The sequence below is a fragment of the Sciurus vulgaris genome (assembly GCF_902686455.1).
Source record: "Sciurus vulgaris genome assembly, contig: HiC_scaffold_578_arrow_ctg1, whole genome shotgun sequence".
Lineage (NCBI taxonomy): Eukaryota > Metazoa > Chordata > Mammalia > Rodentia > Sciuridae > Sciurus > Sciurus vulgaris.
Window position 1 is genome coordinate 649 of NW_027632446.1, and position 12,243 is coordinate 12,891.

Genomic DNA, 12,243 nt, shown 5'->3' on the forward strand with positions numbered 1-12,243 from the left:
TATATTAAAATAAGTTTGAAGTTGAAAAAGAAAGCATAAAATATCCAAATGGGATTGTTTCCACTTGATATTTTAATGACAGACATAAATACCATAAAATTGTAACTCAAATTCACTAGTAAATATTTCCTTTAAGTAGTCAACCTCATTGCCTTTCAAAAGTTTCTCTAATCCTATTGGTTCTGGAATAACTAGAGAAATTGGTACATTTTCAGAAAACTGTTCCATCACAGAACTGTTGAATCAGATTCTTCATTTCAGTAAATCTCTGGTTCATGGTTGTGCAGTTATATCTGAGGATCCCCTATATTAATTACCATAACTTTCTCATCTGAGAGATATGTACAAATTAGTTCATGATAAATAAAATTACAAAATCTATATTCTTGTGTTGATGCCTCAGTTTTATATTTTATTTCATAAAAGTGAAATTATTATCCTTCTTTTGGACTTATGTCTATTTTTCTTCAGAGGTATATAAGAGTATCACTGTGTATAGAAGTATATTAATAAATAATTAAAGTTATCACCTCCATAGGAGTCTACTCTCATTAAATTAAAACATCTGTTAATGATCAAGTATTCAGTGTACTATTTATTTACCTATTATTTCAGGATCTGTTGACATTCAGAGATGTGGCCATTGATTTCACTGAAGAGGAGTGGGAATACCTTCAGCCAGCTCAACAAAACTTATATAGAGATGTGATGTTTGAGAATTACAGAAACTTGGTCTTCCTGAGTAAGCATAACTTCCCTTCATACTTTTTAATTAATTATAATTATTTAATTTTCTTCCCTTGCAGAATAACTTCTGGGAACTTCTCTACAAGAATGTGTTTCATATTTGTGCTTTCATGAAATAAAAGAACATATTTTGGTACAGATAAAATGTTAAAGACATTCCTTTTCATCTTTAATCTCTCCCTTTCTTGGTAGGTTATATATCTTTTGCTTTAGAAAAGTGGTACTGAGAATAATTCAGTGATATAAAATATTGTGTCCTGACATAGCAGAAGGCACAGTTTAGAGTTCCAAAGGTCAAGGAGGAATTCAAACTTCAAAATGTTGATGTAGAAGTTATCAGACAGAAAAGATTTTTCAAAAGTTTAGATTGATTTCTCCTGTTGTCATTGAACATATACTGTCCTTTGTTTATCAAGTTTTCAATTTTTTTCAAATCTTCTATTTCTCTTTAGTGATGTCCCAGTTCATTTAAATTAATCAACCAAACTCCTCTTTGCCAGTGTGTGTCAGCATGATCTAAAAGATCTTCTGTTATTTGTGGGTCTCCACGTGGTATATGCACATTTTTGGAGAATTCTAGGTCAAACAATTGCAAAAAATTAATATCCTAAATCCGTTCAACATTATTTATATATTTATTTATTAAAATTACTTTATACATGCCCTTTGTAAATACTTGTAAAGGATTTTCTGTGAAGAGAAAGTAAAGATTTACAATAAATACTTTTTGTTGGTACATAGGGATAGTTGAAATTTGTGGTTATATGAAACTGTAAATAATATATCTATGGTTATATATAAATTGTTGGTTAAATTTTCCTTTCCCTTTTTCTGTCATTTTATGGGGTAGATTTCATGGTGTCAAACAAGTTTTCTCTCTTCACATATTACTGTTTTATTTTTTGCTATATTTTATGAATATATGGCAATTTCTATTACTTCAGAAGTTAATACAATATTGAAATTAATATATGCATGATTTTTGTTTCTATTGACAAAAATTATATGTGCTTTACCTTGTCTCTATAAATAATAGACCATTCTAATTGAGTGTTATATTTTATTTATATTGTTTTTTGTCCTGTCTATATACATAGTAATGAATATTTTCCATCATTAATGTAATAGTGATAGAATCCAGGGGTACTCTATTAATGGGCTACACCCCAACCCCTTTCTATCAAATAAAGTTATTGAGGATGGCCTTGAGATTATAAATTTCCTGCCTCAGAACTACACTAATAATTCTGGATTATATGCAGATTTTATGCATGCCCTTTATCTATATATTTATGAATTTGTTCTTATTTACAGGATAAAGACCATAGCATTTTAAATTTAACTTTCAAACCTTTTACTATTGTTTTTATTTTTATGTGGTTCTGAAATTCTATTTGTGATCAAAACCACAAAACCGTGCTTGATCTCCCCAATATATCACATATACTGTTCAGCAATGTTAATTCAAGTTGTGATGTAATATATCTGTAGAAGGTTTACATCCCAAAAGTCAATAAATCAATTTCCATGTAAACAAGCACTCATTTCTGTCTTCTTTCATCAATAATGTCCTTTTCATTTCTGATCAGAAGTATTTTTTCTTTGTTTTTTGGTGTCTTATTTAAGTATAGCTCTGCTATATTTTTCTTTGTGGTAGTGACATATTTCAGTTATCAAAATGTACTGAGGATTTATCCTGATTACAGATTTTGCAAAAATGTATTACTTTTAACTTGAAAAATATTATGCAGTTTCTATATTCCAAATTTCTCCATTCACTCATTTCAAGGGATATTGCTTCCCCATGGCAGCTCTGTTGAACAATATTATAACAAACATTGGTGTTCAACTATCTTATCTGGTATATGTTCAAGAATTTATTAAAGTCAAAATTCACTATGTCCTTCTGTCTTAATTGATGTCACTATTGCCAATTGAATATTGTAGTGTTTAATGTTTTTAAATTATGAAACAACTTTCTCCCAATTTTGTTTCTATTTTGAATATTTTTGATATATCATAATACTTTGAGATTCCATAAAATTTCAAATATCAGTTGTTTTCTTTTCTCTGCAAAATATAACAGAGATTTACATGGTGTCTCCAGGTAACTTTGAGGAGTACAAAGGTCTTTTAATTTAATCTTTCCATTCTGGAAAATGATCATATTCAACCTTCTGCAATCAATTGCCACATGTGTGTGGATTTTTGAATATCCTTTCCACGTTTTGATTTTTAACTTTATTCTATTGATCAAAAATAATTTTAATATTTACATACCTATTAACCTTTAGTCTTTTCCTTTCCTGCTGGTTTATTGAATTAAATATTTCATATACTATTGAGAACAATTAGCATAAAAGTCATATATGTTTAAATTATTTTCATAGTCTTCTGTTTTTAATTACCATTCTGTTTGACTTCCTTTACAGCAAGTATGGATTGATGTATCCTAGTATTAAAGTGTTGCTTTCCATTTCTTTATTTAATTTGTTAACCTTAACTTTTAATTTCTTGGAAGTACAATGTGAGTTGAAACTATATTTACTTTTATTACAGTATTCTATAAAAACCTCTTTTTTATCTTCATAAAATATTCTACTTTGCCTCTTTCAAAGCTTTTTGTTAAAATTTTATCTCATGTAACTTCTTGCATTAAATTTTGTATATCATAATTTGGCCAAGCAAACTTTCTTTTGGTCAAATTTTTATGTAATGCTCTTCTTATCTTTTGCTTTCATTCTACATGTTTCCTTAGATATAGAGTTCCAAGTAGATTGAATATATTTTTATTTCTTTTAGATTTATTATTTTCCTTTATTAATTTTAATTTCTTCTTTTTATACATGAAGTATTAAGTTATACTTGAAGTATAACTTCCCATGTTTGGGGTTGTCTGCAATGTGAAGTTACACTGCCTATGTATTCATATATGAGCATTAGAGAAGTTATGTCTGTTTCAGTCTGTTGCTTTTCTTAAACCCATCACCACTTCCTGTCTTTAATTCCACTTTATTTAATCCATTTAAACTTTATTCTACACTCCCCTAACTTATTGTGTTAGCCTCACATATCAGAGAGAACATACAGATTTATGAATTGATACATTACTACCTCTACTTTTTACATTCACCAGGATTTCTAAACATCTATACAGACCAGAGGTTTCAAATAAAAACTCAATTTTCCACTGTGTACATTCAGTATTGAAGGAAGTACAAACATTTAACAATAGTTCTAATTTAAAGATGTCTTTAAAATATGAGTATTCTTGTCCTTCAGCAACCCAGTCTGATATAATGCTCCAATTTTGAGAAGAAAATCCTTCATTAAAACTTTAACAAAACATACAAAATTTTGTTTACTGATTCTACTTTTGTCATCAATGGCAACATCTTTAGCATCTAAAAAAGGTGCATGTAGATAAGAACTCATTCATCCCTAATATATTCTACATAAAGTGCAATATAAAACAAAGCCCACACACGTATTAACAATAGTTACTTTTGCATCATTGTAAGCACACTGACATGGTGCTCCAGAGAACCAGCATACAATGCTTATTACTCAACAGGGATTTTGGTTATTACCCTCCACAAAACATTACATAGAATTTTTAAAATTAACTTATAAAATGTTTTATATTTTATTGCTTCTACTTTTAATTTAGTTTATCTAAAATGTTGATAATTCTAAAAAAAAATTCAGCATTTTCAAATATATATACAGGAATGAGTAGTAAAATGCACACACCAAGAAATGAGAAATGGTTATAATATAAAAAATGTCTTTTACACATAACCAGTCTTGCCCAGGATCCTCCCTACTCATGCTCAAATTTTCTTCATGTCCTCTTACCTCTGAATAAATGTGGACAATGTCACTGCTAGAGGTGGTCTAACAACTCCTTTCAAAATCATTTCCAGAGGATATGTCTGACTTTTTAAACCAAATAGGTATTTACATATCCTTATATTCTAACTGCAATATATATAAGTAACCTCTTTAAAATTTAGAATGTGCAGATATAGCACAAGTTTTAATAGGTTGCAGGACAAGATGAGAAAAACTTTTTCATAATATATATACAGGTCTTCTATAAATGCCCTGTAAATCTTCCTGAAGGGTATTGGACATTTCCAATAGCTCATATAGTTTCTTACCTTGCAGTTTCTTTCTTTGATAGAAAAAACCACAACTGTCCAAAGGTGTTCACTGTTCCACAAATCATGCTCCACAGCTTTGCTCACCTTCTGGGATGGATAAGATTTGTGTTTGCCTTCTCAGGACAAGGTGTCATCAAGTGGAACTTACACATAGTGGACACAGATGGCCCCAGTCTGTGCTGATTGGACAAACTTTATGTCATTAATTTGTCCCCCTTCTGGACTCAGCATTTTAAGTTGACCACAATTATTTTTGAAATACCAAGCCCCAACCACCCAATGGTGCCATTTTTTCAGTACTAGCTTTGGCTAGGATGGACAGTATTGGGCCAGGAGACTTGACACACAAGGATTCCTGGGTCTGGGATCAGAAAGGTTAATGCAACTATCAGGTCATGCAGGTAAATCTCTCAATCCTTCACAGCCTAGGTCAACCCTTGGGCAGTCACAGTGGGAATTCTGGGAATCTGCAGGGAAGAGACTGATCTTTCCCTGGGAACTGCATCTTACCCAGCAGCCTGGGGCTGGAGGATCACAAAAGGCTCCTAGAGTAGGCATGCTCCATTTCTGGTCACTCTTCCTCTGCCACAACTAATATGGCAGTTTCTTCTTTTAGATTTAATTTTGTTGGCCAAGTTGTTTATGATTTTTTTCATAATAATGCATTAGTAATCAAATACAATTTGAAAAGTGAAGAACTAATTACTCTTAGTTTGTAAGTTACTTTCTTTATTTCTTATAATTTTTTTTCTAATTTGCTCAATGTTTTAAATTATGATTCACTGTTTTTCATAGTGGCATACTTTGATTTATCTCACACTTCCCTTTCTATATTTTTATTGTCACTTTCCTTTATATATTATACAGGTTTTTAATTTTTCACAGTATCTCAATAAGTTGCTAAGACTGGCTTTGAACTGAAGGTCCTCCTTACTTATCCTCCCCTATGTTGCTAGTATTACAGATTTACACACAATTCCTGCCTCTCTCTATTTTTCTTAAGGATTTCTTCACGCAGAATTTATCATTATTTGTATTAGCATTTTTTCTCTGAATTTGACTCACAAAACTTCCTAGGAATCATTATTCAGCATGCTTTGAGTAACTTATAACTCACTCATCTAATGTTCCATTCCTAATATTTTGGTTCATTATTTTAATTTAGACCTGATTTCCTTTGTCTTTATGTGTTGTACTAGTTTTAATTGATTTTTACATTTTATAAAAACAGTCAACGGTAGATTATAGAGTCATTTTGGAAAGAGTATGGAAGATTTAAAATAAATTCAAAAAGTCAAGTACAGTTTCAAACTACATATTTGAAATCCCAGCTAATTGTGAGGCCATGCAAAAGGATTTCAAGTTTGAGGCAAGTCACAGAAATTTAGAAACAATGTGTCCCACACAGTTTTAAAATGCCTTTTGTTGTAGATCTGTGGTATAGCACCATTGGGCTTTATCTCAAATATCACATATGAAAAAAATAAAAGTAGAATGACTTCACAATCCAGAAATATCAGTCTAAATGTATATCCATAGGAAATTAAATTAGAATGTTGAAGACATATCCTCAGTATTGTGTTCAGTGCAAAGAGCATGGCTCTCAATATTCAAGTTATAAAATAAACCTATGTGCCCATCAATGACTGTGGGATTAAAAATGTGGTATTCATATGCTATTACTATTTTGCTATAAAATAAAATATATTGTCAGTTAAAGTGATATAGGATTAATATGCAGGACTTTGTTCTATGTGAAATGCAGTAGATACAAAAAGTCAGTTGCAGGAGCATCTGATCCACATGTGAAAGAAATTCAGAGTGTAATTGTGGTCACCAGGTACTGTGTTTTGTGATGGGTTTTTATATTGTTACTCAGAATCTACAGATCATTATTTCAATGGGAAAAATGTGATCAAGAGTTTTTCTGTAGCATATGGTGACTGTTACATAATATGGTCTTGAAAATTACTAATGGAACAAATGTAATATTTGTAAACACAAAACTGAAAATTATACAAAATAATACTTGTATTTCTAATATTACATGTGTTATTTCACTATTGTAATGTATAAATACATTACAATACAATGATATAATAAGTAAGTATGCAAAGTTGAATTTGTCAATAAAAAATCAGCAAATAATACAAATATAAAAATGCATTTTATTTGTCTTGATTTCCATGTGTTGTCTTTTTCCAAGTAATATTGACATAGGTTCTACAAGGCTTTTATTGCCTCTTCAAGTTTTTTTTTTTTTTTGCATAATCTTCTAGACATGTATATGTTTTTCTCATTTAATTTTTTCTGTTTTTCTTTAATATTCACTACCTTCATTAAATTTGTTGAATATCCATTGTTTTTGCACCCAAAAGCTACCTGTTACCTCCAGATCTCTGTATCTTGGGAGACAGAAAACAATTATCACACAGTCTTCAAAAAAGTCAGAAATGTTTGTGTAGTGTTTTTTATTTGGTTTATTTAACTGAGAGTGATGGTAGCTTGTAGATTTTTTTTCCCTTATTGCCCAGTACTATATTAGAAAAGAGGAAATACTATGGTAGTTAAAAGATAAATTTCTTTCCTCTACTATATTGCTATTTCTAGTAATATAGTTATCTTGGTACACTGCTTTTTACAATAATTTGGGTAACAGCATAATTGTGTACGTACATTTTTATGTAACATGTTTTTCTAGTAATGACGGCATTGGATTTACTAATCTGCTACACTTCTGATGTTCTGATATTGCTAACATTGCTATAATTTCTTGCAAATATAAATATAATTTATGCTTGCAAAATATATTTATCCAAGTCTTCTAAGTAATTTTTGTAAAATTTTCATTCATTTCAGCAATGACTTCTCAGGATACCCAAGAATTTTTACCAGACCACAGCATAAGACATGTATTTCAAAAAGTGATTAATGAAAAATATGGAAATTGTGACCTTGACAACTTACAACAGATGACAATATGGAAAACTATAAATGAAAGTGAACATCACAAATCATATTATCAGAAAGCAGACCTAATTCACTGGAAGAGAATTTATACTGGAGAGAAGCCCTACAATGGTATAGCACATGACAAAGGTTTTAATGCAAAATCACACCTCATTTGCCATCAGAGTGTTCATAAGCAAGAGAAACTCTACCAATGTAAACAATGTGGCAAAAATTTTAATCGGAGATCACACCTTACTCGACACCAGATAATTCATACTGGAGAGAAGCCCTACCAATGTAAAGAATATGGCAAAAGATTTAATCGGAGATCACACCTTACTCGATATCAGGGAACTCATACTGGAGAGAAGCCCTACAAATGTACAACATGCAACAAGCCATTTTATATAAAATCAGACCTTATTACTCATCAGAGAATTCATACTGGAGAGAAGCCCTACCAATGTAAAGAATGCAGCAAAAGTTTTAATTGGAGATCACACCTTATTAAACACCAAATAATTCATACCGGAGAGAAGCCCTACAAATGTAAAGAATGTGGCAAAAGTTTTAATCAGAGATCACTCCTTACTCGACACCAGAGAACTCATACTGGAGAGAAGCCTTACAAATGTACAACATGCAACAAGCCATTTTATAGAAAATCACACCTTATTACTCATCAGAGAATTCACACTGGCGAGAAGCCCCATAATTGTAAAGAATGTGGCAAAGCTTTTAATCAGAGGTCAAGCCTTACTCAACACCAGAGAACTCATACTGGAGAGAAGCCCTACAAATGTACAACATGCAACAAACCATTTTATAGAAAATCATACCTCATTACTCATGAGAGAATTCATACTGGAGACAATCCCCACCAATGTAAAGAATGCGACAAAAGTTTTAATTGGAGATCACACCTTATTAAACACCAGAGAATTCATACTGGAGAGAAGCCCTACACATGTAAAGAATGTGACAAAAGTTTTAATCAGAGATCACACCTTAATCAACACCAGAGAACTCATACTGGAGAGAAGCCCTACAAATGTAAAGAATGTGGTAAAGGTTTTAATCAGAGGTCAAGCCTTGCTCAACACGAGAGAATTCATAATGGAGAAAAGTCCTATGAATGTAAAGAATGTGGCAAAGCTTTTAATCAGAGGTCAAGCCTTGCTCAGCACCAGAGAATTCATACTGGAGAAAAGGCCTATGAATGTAAAGAATGTGGCAAAGCTTTTACTCAGAAGTCAAGACTTATTAACCACCAGAGAATTCATACTGGAGAAAAGCCCTACCTAATGTACAACTTGCAGCAAACCATTTTATAAAAAACTCGGACCTTATCTGCCATCAGAGAATTCATACTGGACAGAAGCCCTACCAATGTAAAGAAGGTGGCAAACCTTTTAATCAGAGATCACATTTTACTGGACACCAGAGAATTCATACGGGAGAGAAGTCATACAAATGTAAAGTGTGGCAAAGCCTTTAATGCACAATCAAGCCTTATTCAACACCATGGAATTCATAGTGGAGAGAAACCCTACAAATGTACAGAATATTACCAAGCTTTTATTTGAGCATCATACCTTATTCAACACCAGTAAATTAATACCAGTGAGAAGTCTTAAGAATGTGCAGACTGTTACATGTTTTTTTAATAAAAAAGGATGCCAAATCCACCACCAGAAAAATCATAGTGTAGAGAAGCTGTGCAAATGCAAAAATGTGACAAAACTTTTAATGGAAAAGTGTTCCTTTCTCATTAGCAGAGAAATCATACTGGAAAGAAGTCCTATAAATAAAAATAATGTGGCAAACAACTATTTGTTAAAAATTAGCTTTATTTGTTTCCAATTAGTTACATATGACAGTAGAAGGCATTCAGACAAATTGTACAGAAAAGGAGCATCAATTCTCCTTGCATGGGCTAAAAATGTTGCACACAATGGGAGTGTAATAGTGCATGCGTACAGGGTAAAAATATTCAAATCATTTCACTGTCCGTCCCCTCTTTACAGTGATGTATTTTTCCTCACTCCCTTATGCACAGTCACAGGACTTCATTCCCCCCACATTATGGATCAACATCTGACTATCAGAAAAAAACATTTGACCTTTTATGGTGGTTTTTGCTCATTTCACTTAACTGTGGTATTCTCTACCTCCATCTATTTAATAACAAATGCCATAATTTCAATTTTCTTTTTGTCTGAATAAGATTTCATTGTCTGCATATACTAAATTTTCTTTATCCATGCATCTGTTGAAGGGTATCTAGGTAAGCTATTGTAAACTGAGCTGCTATAAAAATTGATGTGGCTCAGTCAGTGTAGTATGCTGGTTTTAAGACTTTTGAGAGTAAAACCAGAGTGGGATAACTGGGTCAAATGATGGTTTCATTCAAAATTTTTTTAGAAATTTCAATAAAATTTCCAGAATGGTTAAATCAACTTGCAGTTCCATGAGCAATGTATGAGTGTCCTTTTCCCGTGCATCCTCGCCAAAACTTTTGTTGCTTTTATTCTTGATAATTCTCATTTTAATAGAAGTGAGATATAATTTTTGAATAGTTTTTTGTAAGATCTAATTTTTTTATTGTAAATAAATGGGATACATGTTGTTTCTCTGTTTGTACATGGAGTAAAGGCATACCATTTGTGTAATCAGACAGAATGAATCAAACATAATCTTTGAATAGTTTTGAGCTGTTATTTCTCTAATAGCTAGAGATGATGAAAATTTTTTTCATATGTTACCTGATCATTTGTATTTTTCTTCTGTGAATTGTTGGTTCAGTTCATTATCCATTTATTGATTGGGTTATTTGTTTCTTTGCTGTTAAGTTTTTGAGTTTTTTATATATCTGGTAGATTACTGCTTTATCTAAGGTTTATATGGAAAATATTTTCTCTCATTTTGTAGGTCCTCTGTTCATGTCATTAATTGTTTCCCTTACTGAGGCTTTTATTTTGAGTCCATCCAATTTATTGTTTCTTGATTCTTACAAGTATTTGTTAATGAGGTCAGTTTCTAAGCTGACACGGTCCAACATGTCAGCTTAGACATGGTCTGACTTGGTAGATTTGGTTCAACTTTTTCTTCTATTCAGTGCAGGGTCTCTGTTGAGGTGCCTACATCTTTAATAACCATTAAGTTGATTTTTCCACAGGGTTAGAAATAGATTTTTTGTTTCATTTTGCTATATATGAATTTCCATTTTTTCCAGCACCATTTATTTTAATAGGCTATCTTTTTTCAATGTGTGTTTTTGGTGCCTTTGTTTGGTATGAGATAACCCTATTTATTTGTTTTGTCTAGGTGTCTTATGTACCTAGTCTGTGTCTATTTTGGTGCCAATACCATGCCATTTTTGTTACCATTACTCTGTAAATCTGCATTGTGAGCCCTCCTGCTTTATTCTTCTTGGTAAGGATTGCCTTGATTATTCTGGATCTCTAGTTTTCTAAATGAATTTTATGATTGCTTTTTCTAATTCAGTGAAAAATGTCATTGGAATTTTAGTAGAAATTGCATTAAATCTGTAACAGTTTTGGCCCTTTTGACAATATTAATTCTGCCTATCCAAGTGCGTGAGAGGTCTTTTCATTTTCTATGGATTACCTCAATTTTCTTATTTAGCATTCCATATCTTCCCTTGTAGAGGTCTTTCCTCTTTTATTAAGTTTATTCTCAATATTTAATTTTTTGCATCTATTTTGAATGTTGATTTATCACTGATGTATAGAAATGTATTTATGTATAGTGATTATATATTCTGCTATTTTTTTCTGATTTTCCTTGTAAGGTCTAGAAGTTTTCTGATGGAGTTTTTGTGTCTTTTGAATGTAGAATCATGTCTTTGGCAAATAGTGATATACTGAATTTTTATTTCCTATTCATGTCTTTTTAATTTCTTTTATCTTTCCATTAACTCTGGCTCAAATTTTAAGGACTATGTCAAATAGAAGTGTTAAAAGAGAGCATTCATATCTTCTTCCAGTTTACATGGCTAAGGCTTCATTTTTTGTGTATCTAGAATGATGTTATCCTTTGCCTTAGCATGGATGACTTTCATTTTGTTGAGGTATGTTCCTACTATCCATAGATTTTCTAATGTTATAAACAGAAATGGATGCTGTATTTTGTCAAATGAATTCTCTCCGTGTATTGAGATGGCCACATAATTCTCTTCTTCACATCTATTGATGTGTGGAATTATTTTTATGGATATCCATATGTTGAAATTGTCTTGCAACTCTGGGATGAACCCCATTGAACTGTGGTCCACCATCTTTTTAATATATTATTAATTTATTTTCTCAAAGAACCAAGATTCTTTTTTCTCATTATTTTAAAATTATTTCCTTTG

The 12,243-nt window shown here is 31.5% G+C and overlaps 1 protein-coding gene across 1 annotated transcript; it reads left to right on the top strand.

Annotated features, from left to right (window-relative positions):
• The first annotated feature begins 592 nt into the window (after positions 1-592).
• Positions 593-9,694, top strand: LOC306652776 (uncharacterized protein). The gene is made up of 2 exons (XM_079125486.1): positions 593-742; positions 7,773-9,694. The coding sequence occupies exons 1-2, from the start codon at positions 709-711 to the stop codon at positions 9,197-9,199; spliced, it is 1,461 nt and encodes a 486-aa protein (XP_078981612.1). The 5' UTR covers positions 593-708; the 3' UTR covers positions 9,200-9,694.
• Positions 9,695-12,243: the final 2,549 nt, after the last annotated feature.